This window comes from Bufo bufo, chromosome 5 (genome assembly GCF_905171765.1).
Source record: "Bufo bufo chromosome 5, aBufBuf1.1, whole genome shotgun sequence".
Lineage (NCBI taxonomy): Eukaryota > Metazoa > Chordata > Amphibia > Anura > Bufonidae > Bufo > Bufo bufo.
In genome coordinates this window covers 380,416,148-380,440,794 of record NC_053393.1, presented here as the reverse complement: position 1 = coordinate 380,440,794, position 24,647 = coordinate 380,416,148, and the positions used below count along the sequence as shown (strand labels likewise).

The 24,647-nt window shown below is 47.7% G+C and overlaps 1 protein-coding gene across 1 annotated transcript in view; it reads right to left on the bottom strand.

The window, feature by feature from the left end:
• Nucleotides 1-1,609: 1,609 nt before the first annotated feature.
• PAK1IP1 (PAK1 interacting protein 1) overlaps nucleotides 1,610-24,647 on the bottom strand; it is a 38,908-nt gene continuing 15,870 nt past the window's right edge. Inside the window, exons 5-10 of the mRNA XM_040433221.1 lie at nucleotides 24,101-24,153; nucleotides 15,102-15,247; nucleotides 8,105-8,202; nucleotides 5,164-5,263; nucleotides 2,663-2,786; nucleotides 1,610-1,837 (exon numbers count right to left, since the gene is read on the bottom strand). Of these exons, the coding sequence (XP_040289155.1) occupies nucleotides 1,698-1,837; nucleotides 2,663-2,786; nucleotides 5,164-5,263; nucleotides 8,105-8,202; nucleotides 15,102-15,247; nucleotides 24,101-24,153 (661 nt within the window). The 3' untranslated portion in view covers nucleotides 1,610-1,697. The remainder of the gene's footprint in view (nucleotides 1,838-2,662; nucleotides 2,787-5,163; nucleotides 5,264-8,104; nucleotides 8,203-15,101; nucleotides 15,248-24,100; nucleotides 24,154-24,647) is intronic.

Genomic DNA, 24,647 nt, shown 5'->3' with positions numbered 1-24,647 from the left:
TGGGTTGGGCAAATGGTGTAAAGTTTGGGTTCTTTTTCAGAGGTTAGCTTAGGCCCTTTAGTTACAGTGAAGGGAAATCTTAAATGCGTTATCCACCTTATCATTTATTGAAAAAAGTTCTTTGTGGGGTGAAATTAAAAAAAAGAAGAAGTTATATTCTATTTTGGGGTTTTTACCTTTATTGTGCCATCACTATGATTACAGCAATATCAAATGTATATACAGTCAAAAAATAATAAATGCGGTACATGAGGCTTTTTGATCTCTTCATTTTTTTTTTGTTTCAGGGGAAGAGGTGACCAAAAAAATGTCATTTCGGGCATTTTGATCTTCTATTTTAATAGTTAGACATTTTCAGACTCACAATATCAAATAGGTTTATTTCTATATGTAAAATGTGAAAAGGGAGTGATTTGAATTAAAACTTAAAAAATTATTTTTACTTTTAGTCTCCTAGGTGACTTGAATATGTGATTTTTGAATTGCTTATTATGCCACAGGCTGCCATTAGTATGGCAGTCTATGCCGATTGTCACGTCTTCTTATTAAACCCTGGCATGGGAGGTAGGCTGCGAGCAAAGCAGAGAGGGAGCCTGCGCCCTCTGTCTAACAATATAGATGAGTTACTGTTGACCAAAGCATTTGAGGGGGTTAAATGACCGTGTTTTGAGTTCTCTCCGGTCACTGCCTTACAAAGTCAGCACCCACTGCGTATGGAGTGAGCTCACTCCATACACCCCTTCTATCATTACATACACATCCATTGTCCCTAATCTACCAGTTTATTCGGGTATGGTAATGGTCAGATTTTTTTCTCGCATATAGTACACTCACTGATGAAAAAAAATAACACACCCAGATACAAATATTGGATTGCTGCAAAACTGGGCATGCAGGGGTGTTGTGAACTAGAAACTGGACTTCTACAGACTAGAACCATATAATCTTTACAAATCCAGGTTCTGTTTGGGATCCTTCAACGGCTGGGTTTGAGTATGGAGGCCTCGTGGTAAGAGCTTCAATATTGCCTTTGCTGTGGAGACACACTCTACCATGACTGCTGGTGTGATGATCTGTGGATCCATTACATATGACAGTTGGGTATGGCATTACATATGACAGTCGGTCACCCCTAGTAGTGATACGAGGAACACTAACAGCTCAGCAATATGTGCAGGACGTCCTGCAGCCACATGTGTTGCGTCTCATGGCAGAGCTTCCAACTGGCATTTTTCTTCAGGATAATGCTCGTCCACACACAGCAAAGGTTTCTGAAAAATGTCTGCACCAGATTGAACACTTCCTTAGCCTGCCCGGTCGCCAGATTTATCGGCAATCGAGCATTTATAGGACCAGCAAGTGTGCAGGATCTACAGGCCTAGCTGTGACATCTGACAGCAAATGTGCCAGGGGATACCATACAGAACCTATATGCCTCCATACACAACCATATCTCATGTTGTATCCAGGCTAGAGGCAGCCCAACACTGTACTAGAGCCCCCTTCAGTTGTAGACTTTTCCCCAATAAACTTATTCTGGATGGAGTCTCTGTACAACTGGCATAACTTGAGATCTAAACAGAGGGAGTTCAAAAAAGGAAAACCAATGTCATTAATCACAAAATGTTTTACTTTGTGTACTGCCACTACTTCAATGGGATGGGGAATAAAACCTATTCAGATTAGAAGTTTAGTCCTTAATTTTGTTTCTTTTTTAGTTCTTTCGTACGTTTCCTCTTGTGCACTACTTGGCTCTCGCTTTGTTGTTCTGTGCTTATTTCCTCAGTTTGCTCCTTGGGGGCCTTTCTTTTCTTCTTGGGAGATCCTGATTCTTTTTCTGGAAATCAAACAAGATTTAGACCAAACAGGCAAACGGTATAAAGTCAACCATGCATCATAATGTCATTCCATGGCATGTGGACAGGTACATGCTCAAAATTTTATTTGCCGCCTTTTTATGATGCACAGGGCCATCAGGGAAAGATCAAAAGTGGGTTATAAGTAGCCCTGATTAATTAAAAGAGTTGTCCCACCTCCAACACTGGTGGCATATACGCTAGGATATGTCACCTATGTTAGAGAGGTGAGGGTCCGACCTCTGGGACTGTTACCTATCTCTAGAATGGAACACCCAAAGTGAAGACGAACAAACTGCGCATGCGCAGCGGAGCGGTGAACTCCGCTATTTTCAGAAATCCAATAAAAATGAATGGAGAGAGCACTGCGCAACCATGGCACCCCTCCATTCACTTCTATGAAACTGCCGGAAATAGCCGAGCCAGCACTCGGCTATTTTCAGCACTGCCATAGTAATGAATGGATTACGGCTGCACATGCGCGGTGCCGCTCTGGTTCATTTTCCAGGCTACGTTCTAGAGACAGGTGCGCATCACATTGGTAGCAATATGCCACCAATGTTTGAGGTGAAACAAACCCTTTAACAAGGATAAACAGGGAGTGTTAACTAGCCATTAGAGGCCCGTTATGAAACCAGAGGTACAAAATCTAATAAATCTGCAGAAAATCTAATTAATGTATTATTGGGCTGGAAAGTGCTAAAAAAATACCCAACTACAAAAATACATTTTTCAGATACAAAAATGTGCATTTACGGCACACAGCAGTGAGGCGTAACAGTCCTAGAAAAAAAAAATCCGCTTACCAGCTGGGGCTTCCGGGTCTGCTGCTTCTGTTTTGTTGTCGATGACTCCAGGACACCATACTGAGAGACATGTAAGCCGAGCGGATGTGCTAACTTCACAAAGCAATGTAGGTGCAGCATTCACCTATTAAATAAAATAATAACATCTATGACTATGGGGAAATTTATCAAAACGTGCAAAGGAAAATTGGGCTAGTTGCCCCTAGCAACCAATCAGAGCGAGTCTGTCATTTTCCAAAGAAACATGAAAGGTGGAATCTGAATCAATTTTCTTTTGATAAATCCCCCCCTTTATTTCCACATCACCGCAATCTAAGAGGTCAGTCTGCCAATACAACGCTACGTTATGGCTTTTGCCTGTATCTTAGGAATCGGCAGATTAAAGTTACATATATTTATCATATGTTCTGTTACAAATACCTTCCCCTGTATCCACACCCCTGGCCGAGGAAGATCCCCCCTGCGACCGGGGCGCAATATCTCTCCCCGTGAAGCACACTAGGATGCAGCTAGCGACTAACTGAATGGGGGTCCTGCCTCTGAAGGTGAGAGGTATGAGGGGGCTCCATTTGGTGGAATCTGTTTTCAATTTGGAATGCAGGATGATGTACAGCTGGCTTGGTGCAATGTGCAAAACACACTGGTGATGTTAACTTGAAAACAGTAATCATGGCAGATGCCCACAATCTAAAGAGAATCTCCATCTTTTTCCTATCCTATTGTAGTCCGAGATAAATTAAAAACTATAACTGGGACTATGTGCTTAGTCTGTCAAACCGTTTTTTGGGGAGTAAAAACTGCTTTTCATTGCCATCCATGCAACCTAAACCCATTCCTCCGCTGCAATAGATTTTTTATACAGTATATTTAAGAAAGGATTTTCTGAACTTTTAACATTTTTTTTTTTACATTTTTGGAAAATTTGATGAAAGTTTTGTTTCTTTTGTCCCACTAGGAAACCGGAAAATACAAGCACTTGTCTAATAAATGGTGGGGGAGCTGTGTCATCCTCAATCCCGGGTTCCGTCTACAGAGTGTCCTCTGTAAGGGTATGTTCACACAGCATCTTTTACTGTGGAACTTTGGCGCAGACACCTATGCTGAAGTTTCAGAGGCAGCTGCGTCTTTTCTGCCTCCCATTCATTTCAATGGATGCAGTGCTGAGGATCGCAGAGTTGTGGCTGAAAGTTCACCGAGAAGAGACACGCCCATTCTCGGCACAGCCGCGGCTTTAAAGGGCTTCTGTCACCCCCCATTGTGCAATTTTCATTAGCCGACATAAGCTATTTGCTAATGTCAGCTGAGTGCAATCATACATGTCCTACCTTTGTCTGTGGCTTATTTCTTGTAAAAATCATACTTTTTTCAAACTAATATGAAAAGTTGTTATTCAAAAAATCTACTTGCATATTATAAATTTACCAGCAAGAATTAGTCTTTATGTAGAAAACTATGATTTAAATCAAGCCTTACTAACTAGTGATTTAAATCAGTTTGATTTAAATCAAATCCACCCTTTTATCATATGCAAATTTCTTCACTACCAGCAAGTTGGGCGTGTACTTGCTGGTAGCCGCCACATCTGCCGCTTCTAGGCACGCCCCATCTGCTCTTGATCGACAGGGCCAGCGAGCGCTCTCTTCCTCCCGCTGGCCCCGTCTGCTGCTGAATTCCCGCGCCGTAACGTTCCTCGATCGGCGCATGCATACTGAGTGAAGGACGCGCGCTTGCCAGCTTCTTCCTCAGCGCGCCTGCGCCGATTACGTCACACTACACCCGGAAGAGAAAACTGCCGATTATCGCTGATGCCGGCAGTCTTCTCTTCTGGGTGTAGTGTGACATAATCGGCGCAGGCGCACTGAGGAAGGAGCTGGCAAACGCCTGCGCCGATCAAGGAACGTTACGGCGCAGGAATTCAGCAGCAGACGGGGCCAGCGGAAAGAGGAGAGCGCTCGCTGGCCCTGTCTATCAAGAGGAGATGGGGCGTGTCTAGACGCGGCAGATGCGGCGGCTACCAGCAAGTACACGCCCAACTTGCTGGTAGTGAAGAAATTTGCATATGATAAAAGTATGATTTTTACAAGAAATAAGCCACAGACAAAGGTAGGACATGTATGATTGCACTCAGCTGACATTAGCAAATAGCTAATGTCGGCTAATGAAAATTGCACAATGGGGGGTGACAGAAGCCCTTTAAGCTGCCGCTCCCCGATCCTCAGCACTGCTTCCCACTGAAATTAATGGGAGGCAGAAAAGACAACTACTGGCAGGATTTTGGTGTAAAAATTCTGCGGTAAAACCTGCCGTGAGAACGGCCCCTAATACACAGCAGGCACCATTTCCTGAGCCTGCTCCATGTACTCCCCTGCAACACAAGGTACCTGTATGCACAGTAACACATAGTATGTACTGAGGGTACCCATTCTCAAGTGCTGCAAAAATTCTACACATTAAATGCAATGTACTTTATATGGACCAAAAACATGCTCTTTTTTTCTCACCTTCTTTAAATCTAATCTCCATATTTTAACATAACCATCACTTGATGAGGACACCATAATCGGAGATCCTTTATAGTCAAAATAGTAGAGGCTTTTCACTCTGTTGAAAAAGGGAACATATTGAAAAATTAGTCCCTCCAACCTTCAAGTAGCCGTCATTTACCGCCCCCCAGGCCCAGCCACCATCTTTCTTGACCACTTTAACACCTGGCTACTACACTTCCTTTCTGCCGACATCCCCACTATCATCATGGGTGACTTTAACATCCCTATTGACACCTGCCACTCGGCCGCCTCTAAACTCCTGTCACTCTCTTCCTCCTTCGGCCTATCACAGTGGTCTTCAGCTCCCATCCACAGAGATGGTCACACTCTAGATCAGCCATGCTCAACCTGTGGCCTTCCAGCTGTTGCAAAACTACAACTCCCATCATTCCCTGACAGCCTACAGCTATCATCCTACAGAAGGGCATCGTGGGAGTTGTAGTTTTACAACAGCTGGAGGGCCGCAGGTTGAGCATCCCTGCTCTAGATCTCATCTTTACCCGCCTCTGCTCCCTATCTAACCTTTCTAATTCGCCTCTCCCCCTATCCGACCACAACCTACTCACCTTCTCTTCATTGGTCTCTTCTGCAGCGCCCTGTTCCCTCCAAGACCCAGATGCTGCCACCACCCTATATAACACCACAATAAGTACAGCTCTGGACACTGTTGCCCCCCTCACACACAACAAAACCCGAAAAATTAACAGACAACCCTGGCACACCAACCTGATCAAAAAACTCAGACAAGCTTCCAGGGCTGCTGAGCGGCGATGGAAGAAATCCCATTCTAAAGATCACTTCACCGCATACAAGCAATCCCTCCTCATATTCAAATCCTCACTCGCTGATGCAAAACAGGCCTTCTTCTCATCTCTCATATCTTCCCTGGCTCACAGCCCTAAACAACTTTTTAACACTTAAACTCTCTTCTCCGTCCCCCAGCGCCCCCACCCTCTCCTCTCATCTCAGCTGAGGACTTTGTCAAATACTTCAAACAAAAGATAGTCAACATCAGAGAAAGCTTCAGTACACAGTCCCCATGGACCCTCTAACACAACTGCTCAGTCCTCTTCTCCCAAAACCCGCTTCTCCACCATTACAGAAGAAAAACGCTCCACTCTACTCTCCAGATCTCATCTGACCACCTGTGCACTTGACCCAATCCCATCCCACCTCATCCCTAACCTCACCACAGTGTTTATCCCAGCCCTAACTCATCTCTTCAACCTATCACTAACCTCTGGTGTCTTCCCCTCTGCTTTTAAACATGCTACCATCACACCCATCCTCAAAAAGCCTTCACTTGACCCATCTGCTTTATCCAGTTATCGCCCCATAGCACTTCTTCCGTATGCCTCAAAGCTACTTGAACAACATGTCCATTCTGAACTGTCCTCTTACCTCTCCTCCTGCTCCCTCTTTCACCGCCTACAATCTGGCTTCCGACCCCACCATTCGACTGAGACTGCCCTCACCAAAGTCACCAATGACCTACTAACAGCCAAAACCAAAAAACATTACTCTGTCCTCCTTCTCCTTGACCTGCCTTCGACACTGTTGACCACTCCCTTCTGTTGCAAACTCTCTCATCTCTTGGCATCACTGACCTGGCCCTCTCCTGGATCACATCATACCTCACAGAACAGACATTTTGTGTCTCCCACTCCCGCACCACCTCCTCGTCTCATTCCCTCTCTGTTGGTGTCCCGCAAGACTCTGTCTTAGGACCCCTGCTCTTCTCGATCTACACTTTCGGCCTGGGACAGCTCATAGAGTCCCATGGCTTTCAGTATCACTTTTATGCTGACGACACACAAATCTACCTCTCTGGTCCAGACATCACTACCTTACTTTCATGAATCCCACAATGTCTATCTTCTATATCATCCTTTTTCGCCTTTGGCTTTCTAAAACTTAACATGGATAAAATAGAATTCATCATCTTTCCCCCATCTTGCTCAAGCCCCCCAACAGACCTATCTATCACGATCAATGGCTGCACACTATCCCCGGTCAACCAAGTCCGCTGCCTTGGAATGACATTGGATTCTGCCCTTTCCTTTCGACCGCACATCCAAGCCCTTTCCACCACCTGCCGCCTCCAACTCAAAAACATCTCCCGCATCCGCACTTTCCTTAACTTTGAAAATGCTTGTACATGCCCTCATCTCCCGCCTAGACTACTGCAACACTCTCCTCTGTGGCCTTCCATCTAGCACTCTCGCACCCCTCCAATCTATCCTCAACTCTGCTGCCCGACTAATTCACCTCTCACCCTATTACTCCTCTGCCTCTCCCCTCTGCCAATCCCTTCACTGGCTCCGGATTGCCCAGCGAATTCACTTCAAAGTACTAACAAATAGATACAAGGCCGTCCATAACCTGTCCCCTCCCTACATCTCTGAGCTACTTTCCCGATACATCCTCACACGCACTCTCCGATCCTCACAAGGCCTCCTTCTCTCCTCTTATCACCTCTTCCCACAATCGCCTCCAAGATTTCTCCCGTGCATCCCCCATACTCTGGAACTCGCTACCCCAACATATCAGACTCTCACCTACAGTGGAATCCTTCAAAAGAAACCTGAAAACCCACCTCTTCAGACCAGCCTACAACCAGTGACCCTGCTGCCTCTATACCGCCATGACCAACTTCACCCGCACCTACTGTGTCCTTCTCCCATACCATGTAGATTGTAAGCCCTCACAGGCAGGGCCCTCTCTCCTTCTGTACCAGTTTGTAACTCGTCTTGTTTATGATTAGTGCAATTGTCTGTATTATGTATGTGCGCCGCTTATCATATGTACAGCGCTATGGAATGAATGGCGCTTGAATAATAATAAAAATAAATTACATTCATAGGTAAAAGAATAGGGAGGGGGAAATCAAGCTTACCTGGTTTCATGAGCTTTAAACTCGCAGAGGCATTTTTGGGAGTCTGTGTCATATATCCTGATAAGATCATCATCTCCAGCCACAGCCAGGACTGTATCCTGTGATTAAGAATTAAGGACAAGTTACATTGTCTTATTTGTATCCTTGCCGGATGCCTTCCGAAGCCAAACATTTTAATAGCTTCATAGTAAATAAATGATGAAAGTCAGCGATCAAAACTGCTATAATATTAATGCAGAATTTCAAAGAAATTTACACACAAAGTCTAAGTGATAAGGAAAGTATCTTGGGTTTTAGGAAAATTCTTCAGCAGGATGTAAATGTCTAGTAGTTCACATTACCATACACACATCTGTATTCACGATAATGGCAAGCAATAAAATACAGAGAGCTGTTGTCATATTTATGTAAGAATGATTAAAGAGGCGCTGTCACCAGGATCGACCCTAAACCAGGTATACCCCGCCTGGTAGGGCTCATCATGCTGATTAAAACTATACTTTCCTTTGTCGGTATGATAAATAGCTGCAGAGAAATCTGCCATTTTATTCATATACAAATGAGAAGTTGAAGCACCAGGAGGCAGGACTGAATCCGCTGAGCACTGCTTTGTAACACCCGCTGTGCTCTGCACACTCCCTCCTCCCCTTGATTGAAAGAGCAAGACATCAGCACGCTGAGGGCAGAGCTAGCATCCACATATCATATATTCAATGTACTATAGACACACTGAGATCTAATTTGGACACATTGTGAAATAATTAAATTATATTCCCTGGCCCCAAACGACCTGCAGCACCAGAAGCCATCTTCTGTCACACACATACATACATTTTACATGGGTGCCATGGACCAACATAATAATGCTTCCCTCTATAGCCCTGCTCCACCTGCTTGTGCTTTTCTGAGTTGACCCCCTCCTAAGTGACCGAATGAGCTGGTAATTTTTGAGCATCAAAACCAGTAGGGTCCATTAAGCATGTGGATAGGAGCAGCAAGGGAATGGTGAGAAGAGCGTTTTTTTGTTTTGTTCAAAGGGGTTATCCTGGAAACAATAATGATGACTTGTCCTTAGGATAGATCATTATCACATCAGCGGGGGTGGTCCACGTCCCGGAATCCCAGCCAAACAGCTGTTTCAGGGAGTTGCTGGGCTCACCTAAGCTATGGCGAGTGATGCACGCTCCCGACATCTTTCCAAGGACTGCTCCATACATCATATAGTGGAAGTGCTTGGTATTGCAGCTCAGCCCTATTGACTTGAATGATGCTGAGCTGCAACTAGGCCATTTGACTGATAGCTTAGAAAGAGATGTCACATGGCTTAGGATGAGACTACAGTGCTCAAGGCCTCTTCAAACATGTTCTATCTTTTTGCGGTGCGGAGGCACGGACTCGAAAGCCCATGGAAGCGCTTCGTAGTGCTTCCGATCCATGCCTCCGCTCTGGTCGTATCCTGCGGATCAAGGACTCATTCAAGTCCATGGGTCCACATCCGCAGCATAAAGTGCACGCGGCCAGTGCCCGTATATTGCGACCTGCTGTTTACGGTCCGCAATACAGGCACTGAGCTCTTACGTTTGTGCGCATGAGCACTTAAAAGGAGTCTGTCACCTCCATATGGCCATATACAGTGCTTACCTGGCTCTGTAGCACACTTATACAGGATTGTAACGGTACCTTTGTTCTTTTCTTTAGACTTGCACCAGCAGGAAAAACTAAGTTTAATTCATATGCAAATGAGCACTCGCAAGTGCCCAGGGGCGGCGTTCAGTGTGTAAGTGCCCAGGCTGCTCTGCCTTCTTTTCACTTTACTCCTCCTCAGTCTCTGCCTTTGCCCGCCCTCCAAGTCTCTTGCCTCATGGATAGGTCCGGACTTAGAGGGCGGGCAAAGGCAGAGGCTGGGGAGGAGTAAAGTGAAAAGAAGGCAGAGCAGCCTGGGCACTTACACACTGAACGCCGCCCCTGGGCACTTGCGGGTGCTCATTTGCATATGAATTAAAAAGGAGACTTTTGTATAACTTACCAGTAAAGTCTCTTTCTCGCTCTTCCTTGGGGGACACAGGAAACCATGGGTATAGCTCTGCTCCCTAGGAGGCGTGACACTAAGTGAAAGCTGTAAGCCCCTCCTCCATCAGCTATACCCTTCAGCCTGGAGAGAGAGACTGCCAGTTGCGTGTCCAAGTAGTGAAAGATAACCACCAACCGGAAAAAAGAACTGTCAAGCCCCAACGGGGGCAACCAAGCCGGAACCACAACTGTAAACCCAAATGAAGGGCGGGTGCTGTGTCCCCCAAGGAAGAGCGAGAAAGAGACTTTACTGGTAAGTTATACAAAAGTCTCCTTTTCTCGCCCATATTCCTTGGGGGACACAGGAAACCATGGGACGTTCCAGAGCAGTCCCAGAAGGGAGGGACCAGAACAAACTAGACCAACACCCAGAGGCATCAATCAACTGCCGCCTGCAACACCAGACGGCCTAAAGCAGCGTCAGCCGACGCATGAGTATGCACCCTGTAGAACTTGGTGAAGGTGTGCAAGGAGGACCAAGTGGCCGCCTTGCAAATCTGCTCCGTAGAAGCCCGATTCCTCTGAGCCCAGGAAGCCCCGACCGCTCTAGTGGAGTGAGCGGTAACACCAAGGGGCGGAACCTTGCCCTCGGCGAGATAAGCCTCAGTAACAGCCATCTTGACAAAACGGGCGATAGCAACTTTGGACGCCGCCATCCCTCTGCGCGACCCCTCCGGAACCACAAAGAGCGAGTCAGTACGCCTGAAAGAGCTGGTTACCTCCAGGTAAACCTTGAGCGCCCTGACAACGTCCAGGCGATGAAGCTTCCTCTCCCGGGGGTGGGAAGGGGAAGGACACAAGGAGGGGAGAACGATGTCCTCGTTCAGATGAAAGGCGGAGACCACCTTAGGAAGGAAGGAAGGGACCGGACAAAGAACCACCTTGTCCTGGTGGAACACTAGGAAAGGTTCCAGACAGGAGAGTGCAGCCAATTCGGACACCCTCCGAAGAGAGGTGACGGCTACAAGGAAAATAACCTTGCAGGACAGAAGCCGCAAGGAAACAGTCCGCAGAGGCTCGAAAGGAGAAGCCTGGAGCGCTGAGAGAACCAGGTTCAGGTCCCAGGGCGGTACCGGAGGGCGGTACGGAGGAACCGCGTGAGCCACGCCCTGAAGGAAAGTCTTGACAGGACCAAGGGGGGCCAGTGGGCGCTGAAACAAAATGGACAGCGCAGACACCTGACCCTTCAAAGAACTAAGACCCAGACCTTGGGCAAGGCCACTCTGAAGGAAGGACAAAACGGTGGGGAGAGAAAAGCGGAGCGGAGGAATCCCCAGATCGGCACAGAACCCCAAATAGGTCCTCCAGGTCCGATAATAGATCCTAGAAGAGGACGGCTTACGGGCGCGGATCATGGTGCGGACGACGTCCGCAGAAAAACCCCTACGTGTCAGGACGGTGGTCTCAACAACCACGCCGTCAAACGTAGGGACCTTAAACGCGGGTGGAAGATCGGTCCCCGAGAGAGAAGATCTTCCCTGGCGGGCAGCGGCCAGGGCGCGTCTGCCAGGAGCAGCATGAGGTCGGCGTACCAAGACCGGCGGGGCCAGTCCGGAGCGACCAGAATCACCGAGACGCCTTCCGCCGCGATCTTCCGAAGGACCTTGGGCAGGAGTGGGATGGGAGGGAATATGTATGGACGCGCGAAGCCTCGCCAAGGAAGAACGAGGGCGTCTGCTCCGCAAGCTCCCGGATCCCTGGCCCTGGACAGATAGGCGGGGACCTTGTGATTGAACTTGGAGGCCATGAGGTCCACGTCCGGCATGCCCCAACGAAGGCAAATGGCCTCGAACACCTCCGGGTGAAGAGACCACTCGCCGGGGTCGACGGTGGTGCGACTGAGGAAGTCCGCCGCCCAATTGTCCACCCCTGGAATAAAAATTGCAGATAGAGCCGGGACGTGGGCTTCCGCCCAACGGAGAATGCTGGTGACCTCCCGCATCGCTGCGAGTGCCCCACTGGTGGTTTATGTACGCCACGGCCGTGGCGTTGTCCGATTGCACACGAACTGGATGACCCCTCAGCAGATGAGTCCAGTGTCGCAGAGACAGAAGGGCCGCTCTCAGCTCCAGGACATTGATCGAGAGTTTGGACTCCGATGGAGACCAAATGCCCTGGACAGATCGGGGAGGAAACACGCCTCCCCAGCCCAAGAGACTGGCATCGGTTGTAACCACCAACCAGTTGAGCGGCAGAAAGGACTTGCCCAGAAGAGGGGCCTGTAACCACCAGCGGAGAGATGACCGCACCGGCGGCGATAGACGGAAGGGATGGTCCAGAGACTCCGGCGATTTGTCCCAGGAGGAGAGGATCGCCCGTTGGAGAGGGCGGGAGTGAAACTGCGCAAATGGGATCGCCTCGAAGCAGGCAACCATCTACCCCAAGACCCGCATGCAGAAGCGGAAGGACGGTCGACGGTGGAGAAGGAGACCCCGAATCGCCCGACGGAGGGTCAGTCGTTTTTCCGAGGGAAGACGTACCTCCGCCGCTCCCGTGTCTAAAAGCATTCCCAGGAAGACCAGTTGTCTGGAGGGGGGAAGGGAGGACTTGGGGAAGTTGATGACCCAACCGAACCTCGCCAGGGTCTCTAGAGTGAGATCCACGCTGGCAACCGCTTGAGAAAGGGACGGAGCCTTGATGAGGATATCGTCCAAGTACGGTAGCAGAAAAACACCCCTGGAGCGGAGTAAGGCCAAAACCGGGGCCAGGACCTTGGTGAACACCCGGGGGGCTGTTGCCAGCCCAAAGGGAAGGGCGACAAATTGGAAGTGAAGGTCCCCCACGGCGAATCGGAGGAAGCGATGGTGACACCGGGCTACCGGAACATGGAGGTAGGCATCCTGTATATCGATGGAAGACATGAAATCTCCCCGCTCCAGGGAAGCCACCGCGGAACGCAGGGACTCCATCCGAAACCGTCGAAGGAGGAGAAAACGGTTGAGCCTTTTGAGGTCCAAAATGGGCCGCACTGAACCTCCCTTCTTGGGAACTACAAAGAGGTTCGAATAGAACCCTTGGAACCTTTCCTCTAGAGGAACGGGGGTAATCACCCCCCTGTCCAGTAAGGCTTGAACAGCCGCGGAGAACGCGGCCGCGCTTTTCGGGTCCCGCGGCGGGCGGGAGCGAAAGAACCGATCTGGAGGGAAGGACGCGAATTCGATTTTGTATCCAGAAGACACAATTTCGAGAGCCCAGGCGTCGGAGACGTGAGCCATCCAGACGTCCCTGAAAAGGAGGAGCCGGCCCCCCACCCGGGTGGGTGGGGGCGCACCTTCAGGCAGAGGACTGCTTTGCTGCGGGTGTGCGGGCAGCCTGCGGCCTGCGCCCGAAAAAACGGCTTCCTACGCTTATCCTGGGGAGGGGCCGAAGCGGCAGCTGCGGGGGGAGCCCCAGAGGTCCTGCAGGAGGACCGAAAACGAGACGCACCAGGGCGTCCGCGGGGGGCGCCCCTGGCTTGGGGTTGAGGAAGATGGGTGCTTTTACCACCCGTGGCCTCCGAAATAAACTCGTCTAGGCGGACCCCGCAAAAGGTAGCCCCGCCAAGGAACGTTTGGAGGCAGCGTCCGCTTTCCAAACCTTCAGCCAGAGTTCCCTCCTGACGGAAACGGCCAGGGCGGAGGAGCGTGCTATAAGGGCTCCCGCATCAAGGGAGGCCTCGCAAACAAAATTCCCAGCCCGAACAATAAGCTGGGACAAGGAACGTAGGTCCTGGATGGGGACGTCCGAGTCCAACTCCTGCTCCAGCTGCACACCCCAAGCAGAGATTGCTTTACCTGCCCAGGCAGAAGCAAAAACTGGTCTGAGGGCAGAACCGGAGGCAGCAAAAATGCCCTTGGAAAGGGTCTCCATGCGACGGTCCTCCGCTGACTGAAGAGAGGACCCGTCGGGAACAGGGATGGCCGTGTTCTTTGACAGACGGGCCACAGGGGGGTCCACCTTGGGTGGGGACGACCAGGTGGCCACAACATTGATGATGTATGGAAAAAACGCTTGAGTCTTCAAGCGTAGACGTAGCAGCGGTGGGAGGGAGAGGAAAAAGGGGGGGGGGGGCTGGAGCAGCCACTCTCACCATCCGCTGTCTTCACCCTCAATCCGTCCAGCAGGGTCGCCCCTTCAGCTACTGGCACCGCAGTGGCAGGAAGCCGGGGGAGGGACTTGGCGTGCGGGCGACCCTTGAGCTGGCGGGACGCAGGGGAGCGAGGCTGCCCTGGTCCACCTTGTCTTCTGTGGGGGAGGCGGCAGTGCAGCATTACTGGCACTGGCGCAACTCAACCCCGGGAGAAACAGGGGTCTAGTGCGCCTCTGTTGTCCCTGCAAGTAGAAAAAAACCGAATTAAAAACAAATAACGCAAAAAAAAAAAAAAAAAATTATAGGAAAGCAACCCTGCCTAAGCAGGGAGTGTCTTGCCTCCTTGGACACTAAGCAAAAAACTGGCAGTCTCTCTCTCCAGGCTGAAGGGTATAGCTGATGGAGGAGGGGCTTACAGCTTTCACTTAGTGTCACGCCTCCTAGGGAGCAGAGCTATACCCATGGTTTCCTGTGTCCCCCAAGGAATATGGGCGAGAAAACTTAGTTTTTCCTGCTGGTGCAAGTCTAAAGAAAAGAACAAAGGTACCGTTACAATCCTGTATAAGTGTGCTACAGAGCCAGGTAAGCACTGTATATGGCCAGACTCCCTTTAAGCTGATATTAGATAATTGTGTGGGGACAGTCCACAGTCCAGGAAAACTAAAATCAGGCATCTGTGAGATCAATATGGCAGAAAACATGTACACGCCGACAATACATGCATGTAGGATTACAAGGGAGTCTGGAGAACTTTCTGCTGAAAGCGGGTGTCGTGTTATATTGCATTATGGGGAAAGAAAGAAAAACTGGCAGGAAAAGTAAAAAAGGAAGAGCATGAAACAGGCTACGTTTGCTTACAGTAATAAATTGTATCGAAGATATCCTCTTTGGATTCTGGATTGTGCCAATAACTGATGCAGTTTCAAGCTTGTAGACATCCACCTTGTCATGCATTACCACAACATACTTCTCCCCACTAGGACACCACTGAACTATATGGGCATCTGTAAGGAAAAGAAAATTTACTAGTATTACCCTAGGTAAGGAAATAGATCCAGTCTATAATTGCTGCAATGTACCCGGCTACAAAGATTCTAATTCTATGATACACTGCAATATAAAGCCTTTTATTAAAGAGCATCTGTCAGCAGACACACGCTGGTAGGGCTGACCCTGCTGAATCCAACGATACCTTATTTATTCTTCTATGTTGCGTCATTCAGGAGAAAAATCTATTTCTTGTAAAATACTAATGAGGATTCTTGGAGCCCCAAGGGCACCAACTTTTCAAAAAAATATTTCTCTCCTCTCGTTCCAGAGATTATAGTGCTGAGACCCCCAACAACCTAAACTTTTGATATGTCTCTATGACCAAAAAATGTTTGACAAGTGAGTGATTCTTTAAGCCCTCAGAGCACCAGTTTGTCAGCATCCCACTGCTGAAGACACTACCCCTTGACTGACAGAGCAAGACATCTCACCTGAGCTTGTCGATCTCGCGCTTGCGCTGTTGGTTGGTGTTGGGGCAAGCACAGAGAATGTGCTGCTGCTATCGTTGGAATCAGCAGGGTCAACCTTACGAGGCACTATGCCTGGTTTAAATGGGTTGATCTTGCTGTCAGATGCTCTTTAAAGGTTACAGCTCTGTTAGGCTGCTTTCACGCTGTCAATATTTGGTCAGTATTTTGCATATGGGTCCAAAATATGTAAGAGGCACATATTTTTCCATTATAGTTTTTCGACATAGGTTCCTCTCCTGGTTTTGGCTTCTAAATACTGATTAAAAAAAATGGTGACGCATAGCCTTCTGTCTATATAACAGTTGTAATGGCCCATTCATTTTCAATAATAAGCAGTAGAGTTTCAGCAACCTACAGCTGCGACTGGCATATTAACTCCCCAGACATTATACATAGCTCGTAATAAGGCCTAGGGGGACCACATATAGATCAGCCATGCTACTGACAAACATGGATGGCAGAATCCTGCCAATAGGGGAATAGATCACAGGAGCACTACTGTATAAACAACCGAGCTCGAAATCCAATAGTGAAGAGCCGGCTCACCATTGTTCCTAAGGTGCCTGGTAACCACATGGTCTGAGTTTTCATTCCTGGTGCATAGATTACCTAATAGCTTTCAAAGATTAGAGCGTTATTTCAAAAATATCCAATACCCACTTGCCCATTAAATAAAATTTTCTCACTGAACCTCGAGGATCTAAAAGTGCTGATCTGAAGGAGAATCCAAGGAAGAAATCCAAGTCCGACACTCCTATTTCATCCATGGATCCACACATTCAATGGGGCTAATTCGTGTGTGGATACCACCTCAAGATCTGACGTGTTCATTCATTTTTTTCCTGCGATGCAGATGTAAAATCTGCACTGTATGAACTATGGTGCAGATCCCACTGAGCACTAGTTTAAAAGGGAATGGACTTGGTCTTCAGCCTGGCATATGTGATCAGATCCATGTGGAAAACAATAATTGCTCTTAGGCTACTTTCACACTTGCGTTAGGAGCGGATCCGTCTGGTGTCTGTACAGACGGATCCGCTTCTATAATGCAAACGCTTGCATCCGTTCAGAACAGATCCGTCTGCATAACTGTTTATTTCAGATCTGATTTTTCACTTTGTGAAAACTCAGATCCGACAGTATATTCTAACACAGAGGCGTTCCCATGGTGATGGGGACGCTTCAAGTTAGAATATACTAAAAGAACTGTGTACATGACTGCCCCCTGCTGCCTGGCAAGTGCTGCCAGGCAGCAGACCCTCCCCCCCTCCCCTGTATTTAACTCATTGGTGGCCAGTGCGGCCGCCCCCCCTGTTTTTAACTCATTGGTGGCCAGTGCGGCCGGCCCCCCTCCCTCCCCCCCCTGTTTTTAACTCATTGGTGGCCAGTGCGGCCGGCCCCCCCTCCCTCCCCTGTTTTTAACTCATTGGTGGCCAGTGCGGCCAGCACCCCCTCCCCCCCCTAATTAAAATGACCGACCCCCCATCATTGGTGGCAGCGGAGAGTTCCGATTGGAGTCCTAGTTTAATCGCTGGGACTCCAATCGGTAACCATGGCAACCAGGACACTACTGCATTCCTGGCTGCCATGGTTACATAGCAATTTTAGAAGCATTATACTTACCTGCGATGTCTGTGACCGGCCGGGCGCTCCTCCTACTGGTAAGTGAAAGGTCTGTGCTATAGGCAATGCGCCGCATAGACCTTTCACTTACCAGTAGGAGGAGCGCACGGTAACTCCTCTTAATTTCCCATGGGAAAGAAGCTCTATCAAATATATATATATATATATATAAAATTGGAAACGGACAGCAACTCCAATGGTACAAATAAAGATAATTTAATGGGCCACAGTGGCGCAACGTTTCGGCTCCAAATCCAGAGCCTTTCTGAAGCATCAAAACACAATAGCAAGTGCACATTATAAATAGGTGTACATGATTACAACATAGTAATAATTAATATTCACAATTAGTGTACAAATCAATACATAGATCAGTGCATGGTGATTATATCAGTGAAAATATACGGAAACAGATACAGTGATACATGATTATGTATATAATTTACAGTAATTTCATGCAAACCAACATAATCCAAAATATAAGTATAAGTGGCACCAATATACATCATCTGCTTTAAAGCTCTTTAATCACACTCGATAAAAACAAGGAGGAGCAAGAGGGAACGATGGTGACATACCCCAGAGTCAGCATGTGATATATATATATATATATATTTATTAATTTTTGGGGTGCAGTTATGGGTTTCAAGAAAAACAATTAAACAATTACCGGTAAGAGAAATTATTGTTTTTCCCTCACCAATGCAAGACTAAACTATAAGAAAAATTAGGGGGACGGGGGGACTACAGCTTGTAGCACTTTCCTCCCAAAGGCCGCATCTGAATCTAGATGCAGTCTGTAATGTCTAAAAAAAAAAGTATGGGGAGAGCTCCAAGTAGCGGCTTTACAAATCTGGGCCAAAGAAGCCTCCGCCCAAGAGGTCACAATGACCCTGGTAGAATGAGCCCCAAACCCCGTTGGAGGAGGCAGGCTAAGGGAAGAATAGGCAAGAGAAATAGCATTCTAAACCAATCTAGCAATAACACTAATGGAAACTTTGTGGCCCCTACACTTTCCCTGAAACTGGATAAGGAGATTTTCATCTACCCTCCAAGGTGATGTGGAATCTAGGTAAAACACTAGACTCCTCCTGACATCTAGGCAATGACATTTTTCTTCTTAACGCAGTGACTGGATCTGGGGTAAAAGAGGGAAGTATCACATCCTGACTTCTGTGAAAATCTGAGACCACCTTGGGCTGGAAAGATGGAATTGGTCTAATGATCACTTTATCCTCCAAAACCATGGTATAGGGAGGGAAGGCAGAAAAAGCTTGAATCTCAGATACCCGTCTAGCCAAGGTTATTGCTAGAAGGAAGGCCATTTTAAAAGAAAGCATATTGATAGAGATTTCGCTTAATGGTTCAAAAGGCTTCTGAGATAGGGCCGAAAGAACAGTATTCAAACCCCAGGGAGGAGACAATGGTCTTAAAAGGGTATTCCTATCTTAGACAATGGGGGCATATCGTTAGGATATGCCCCCACTGTCTGATAGGTGCGGGTCCCTAATCCCCGCCTCTCCCATAGAAGTGAATAGGAGCGTGCCGCGCATGCGCGGCCCATGCTCCCATTCATTTCTATGGGGCAGACGGCAATAGCCGAGCCAACGCTCGGCTATTTTCGGCGGCCCCATAGAAATAAAGGTGGGGTGGCTGTGCATGCGCAGTTCACTCTCCTTCATATTTGTCTCTAATAGGAGATTCTAGTTGACCTAACCATAGCCTTAATAACCTGGAGACCCAAGAGGCGGCAATGGCCGGCCTGAGACTTGTAGAGGCGCATTCCCAAGTACGTTTAAGATAAACGTCTGCACTTATCTAAAGGATCTCCTAAATAGCCTAAATCCTCAAATGGAAGAGACGATTTTTTGGCTATTTTAGCTACAGGGGCATCTACAGAAGGAGCTCTGTCCCATACGCCCGCCACTGACTCTTCAAATGGATATTTTCTCTTAACAGAATTCGGTATAAAAAAAAATTCTGTCAGGGTTTTTCTAATCTTTCTTAATCAGTGCTTCTATGTTCTTATGAACAGAGAAAACTCTATGGCGTTTAGGGCCAAGGCCCTCAAAAACCTGGTCAGCGATAGTTTTAGGCTGTTTTACGTCCTCCAATTGCATCGTGGTTTTTATGGCTTTTAACAAAGGCTCTGTATTTTCAGGTGGAAATAGCGCTTTCCCCGCTGAATCCTCATCTGAAAACATAAAATCAGAAGATAAATCCTGACCTGATTCTATGTCTCCGTCTTCCCTAGAAAGATCAGAATCAGAGTCCATGTTATAGGTACGCCTTTCTGGTGATTTTTGACGGCCCCGACTGAAGGATTTAAAGGAAGACTTAACTTCAGATCGTACCAAGGCCTTAATGGTTTTAGATAAGCTATGGGATTCTTCCATGACTAACTTATCTATACAAGCTTGACAGTGGTTTAGCATATGAAGCTGACAACGCTACTCTACATTCTCCACATTCTTTATGTTTAGTTTTGCCGGAAGATTTCTTAGGCGTTTTTAACGGGCTTGTGGGCTCGAGGGTTCCAAGGGATCGGCGCGTGCGGCGTCACCAGGCTCCAGATTCTGCACAGCACTGTGTACGCACCAAGGCTGGCTGTTCCCTCCTGCTGCCGACTTGTTACGAGCTTCAGCTCCCTTTAACACCCAAAAAACACCTAATCCATGAGGCAGGTGAGCCCTCCCCCTTGCGGTCAGCGCTGCCGGAAACGGACTCAATGCGCCGGAAGCCGCGCCGGCGTGTATGCGCAGAGCGCATCGGGAACACTCTCCGCCAATTTAGGTAGTGGGATGCCAGCCACTGCACTACTATGGACTGGGAGCCGCCTGAACACGGCCACAGCGGCTCCCCAATGAGGCTTGGGAGGAGGCAGGATAGACTTAGGTGACGGCTCCCCCAGGAGACTTACGCCGCCAGGGATAGGTCCAGTTACAGTGTTGTAGACCTGGACCTTCCCCAGGCCCCCAAGGTGAGAACCTAAAAAAAAAGAGGGAACTCTTCAGGTACCTCCTATCCGGAGGACAGGAAACCTTAACTGAGGTGTGGTGGTGGTGTGAACCATTTTATCTCTTCAGGTTTTCTGTCCTGGATGGGAGGTTCTAGTCGCATGGGTGCTGTCATGGGTGAGGGGAAAACTTGTAGGGAGCAGAAGTAAAAGTAATGACATCAAGATGGTTTTAGAAGTAAAACTGAAGATAAGTGGAAAGGTTGGGAGAGGCAAGACATTAGAGGAAGTGGATCTCAGGACATGAATGGGGTTAGTCCAAAAACTAAATGAATCGCAAGACTGGTTCTTTCCATCTGTCGCATTAGAGCCCATTCACAAATTATGCCTGGCATGTTTAGTGCATTGAAAAAACGCCATACAAACTGAGTTTTTCCCATCGTTCAAGTGTTTTTATGGATTTTTTTCAGTGGCATTTTGTGGATGGTGTGCCCTGCAATGCCTGTGTGCCCTGCATTTTCGGCATGATTTTTGGTTAACCAAAAAACGCAAACGTAAAATACACAAAAGTGTTGAAAAATGAGACATAATACTGATGAATGAATCCACCATTAGGAACAGATTTTTGGAAATATGAGGAAGTTTTTCATGCAAATTTTATTTTATTTTTTTAACCAAATCCAGAAGAGGATGCCAAATGATGCCTACTGATCTTCTATTTTTTATTTTCTGATCAGTTTTTTTTTTTTATTGAAATGATAGCCGGCCACAAATTAAGGTTTCAAGAGGCAAAAAAGTGGGACAAAAATGTGATGTTAATAAAGCCTTACACTTACTGTATGACAGCTAAGCATAATCTGTGCTCATGCTTAAAGGGGTTTCCAAGAGTAGGAAAAAGTGGGGCGCATGCCGGGTGCAGTTTAAAATAACTAAATATGCATCTCAAATGTTGAACTGCTCAACGATACAATGCTGCCCTCCAGCATTTGTCTACAGGGCTGCAGAGCTTACATCATGTTAACATTTGACTACTGCAGTCAATAACTGGAATTTAGTTTACCTCTGGGGACAGTGATTGGCTGCAGAAGTCAAGGATTGTCATGTGATGTCATCTCTGCAGCCCTGAAAACAGACATGGAGTAGGACCAGAATGGTAGCGATTGGGCTGAGAGCGATTCAACAGGTAAGTATGATTAATTGCTTATATTGATTTTTGCAGCAACACCATGTCTGAACCCACCCCAACAGGATCATTGCGTGTGACCTGACTCAGGAGCAGAACATTGTTAAAGTTCTTTATGTTATAGCTATTACACACTTACTATCTGCTTGCACAGGGCTTAAAGAGGACCTTTCACCACTCCTGACATGCCTGTTTTAATAGCTTCAGGCATTCCCCATGTAATAACAATGGAACATCTATTCTTATGTATGTTGTGTCATCCCTTTATTATTTCTACTAGAAGTAATGAATTACTAGCAGTCTACAGTAAGGGTACAGAGGGGAGGTAACCAAGATGGGGGGTGTACCTGAACAGATGGAAAATGGCAGCACTGACTGGATAGAGGGTGTCCGTGCAGGTACACACTAGGGTTGGGCGATAAACCGGTATCACGATATACCGCGGTTTTTAAAAAAACGGCGATATGGCGATATCGCTGTTTCCTAATTACCGCAGTATTTTGTGACGTCATTAAAAGCGGTCATGTGCGCTGACCGCTTCTAAATCTGCGTCCGCCCACCCCTGCACAGCGCTGAGTACAAACATTACTTCCACTCGCTCCTGGCTCCTTCTTGCTCCGCCTCCCTTAGTCAAGTCTCCAGACTCCACCCACCATCTGACATCACCGTCCGTCACCCACCCGTGCCTATTCTATGTGGCGAACCCTGTGTGAGTATTGTGTGTCTCTGGAGAGACTTTTCCTGCGGCTGCCTCGCTCGTTTGCTCTGGTGACAAAATTACAAACTTATTACTTCCCGCAGGCCCCGCCTCTCCCTCCTCCTTGCTCCCATATTCAAATCTCCGCCCACCGATATCTGATGTCCGAATCGGAGCACACAAGCGAGGCAGCCGCGGGAAAAGTATATAGTAAAGTATTATTGTAACGTCTCCTTGTGGCTGCCCCCACACAGTGTAACGTCTCCTTGTGGCTGCCCCCACACAGTGTAACGTCTCCTTGTGGCTGCCCCCACACAGTGTAACGTCTCCTTGTGGCTGCCCCCACACAGTGTAACGTCTCCTTGTGGCTGCCCCCACACAGTGTAACGTCTCCTTGTGGCTGCCCCCACACAGTGTAACGTCTCCTTGTGGCTGCCCCCACACAGTGTAACGTCTCCTTGTGGCTGCCCCCACACAGTGTAACGTCTCCTTGTGGCTGCCCCCACACAGTGTAACGTCTCCTTGTGGCTGCCCCCACACAGTGTAACGTCTCCTTGTGGCTGCCCCCACACAGTGTAACGTCTCCTTGTGGCTGCCCCCACACAGTGTAACGTCTCCTTGTGGCTGCCCCCACACAGTGTAACGTCTCCTTGTGGCTGCCCCCACACAGTGTAACGTCTCCTTGTGGCTGCCCCCACACAGTGTAACGTCTCCTTGTGGCTGCCCCCACACAGTGTAACGTCTCCTTGTGGCTGCCCCCACACAGTGTAACGTCTCCTTGTGGCTGCCCCCACACCGTGTAACGTCTCCTTGTGGCTGCCCCCACACAGTGTAACGTCTCCTTGTGGCTGCCCCCACACAGTGTAACGTCTCCTTGTGGCTGCCCCCACACAGTGTAACGTCTCCTTGTGGCTGCCCCCACACAGTGTAACGTCTCCTTGTGTTTTTTTCTTTTAAACAGGTATTTATCGATAAATTATTTAATATCGTTATAGTCTGAATATTTTGGATATCGTCCAACCCTAGTACACACTCCCAACTGGTTACCACCCCTCTGTACCCTTACTGCAGACTGCTAGCAATTCATTCATAACTTCTAGTAGAAATAATAAAGATTTGCATAACATAGAGCTATAAGAATAAATGTTCCAAAATTGTTATTATATGAGGAATGTATGTAGCTATTAAAACAGGCATGTCAGGGGTGGTAAAAGGTCCTCTTTAAATATATGAAAAGTAACCACTGCAGGCAAAAAATCTGTCAATACGTGGCTCTACAATAGCACACTAGCTTACTAGTATAATATGTAAATATATACGGTATATATTTCTCTCTTTCACCGCAAGAATGATAATTACATTTGAGTCACAATATTGGAAAAGCAAAGATAAAGGGGTATCCCTAACTCAAATCCAGCCTAGAGCCGACAACCCCAATGGTTAGAATCTGTGTCCTGCAGCACTGTCCTTTTCCCAGGAGACTAGAAGCGACTTGGTCACGTGATCGCTGTTGGCAGTCACATGCGCAAGAAAGGCACGTCATTAGCAAGGACGTGCCATTCTAGCACATGTGACTGCTGAGGGCAGTTATTGGCCACAGCGGTCATAAGACTAAGCTGCTTCCAGCCCAGCGGGAATGGGGCATCAGCAATAGTGGGACAGCAGACAGATAAGCAAGTCTTTTTCAGTTGGATACAGGTTCATACCATTGGGGTTGTCGGCTCCTAGACTGGACCAACCCTTTAACACCTATTTATAGGATATGTGATAAATGTATGATTGCTGGTGGCACCAGACCATTGCCAATAGATGCTTTAGCTGGGATACCCCTTTAATAAATTGTTTTGCATATGAACGAGTAAGATTTCGAGGACTTACTTTGCTTTATGTTTTTAATAAAGGCCGAACGGCCCTCAACAAGGTTCCAGGTCCTATATAAAAGAAAACAAGTTAAGCTTCAGCTGTATGATCTGTGGATCACATGCCCCTCTCCCATTTTCCCTCTTCTAACATGACTTATCAATTAGACAGTAAAGAAATAATATCAACGTATTAACTTACACTGTGCTTAACATAGTCGCCCATTACTTAAAGAGGACCTTTCACCAAAAAACATGCATAGAAACAGTTACATTAACTAACAGTGTGGCCCCCAGTGATGTATTTCCGATTATTATTTTTTCAGAGGACCCCCCCCCCCCCCTTTCGCCTGCTGTGGTCTCGGGTAGTTCTGGCACCTCATATGCTAATGAGGCGATTCGGTTAGAGTAGGCGGTAACTAGAATTTGTACAGGGCGCAGTTTTCTTCTTCCTGGCTAAGAGCGCATCCAATTAGCCAGGGAGAAGGAACTAAAGTTCTCGCGAGATTCACGAGAACTTGAGCTTTTACACATCCCGAGGCATGCGCCATCTTGGGAGTCCCCGG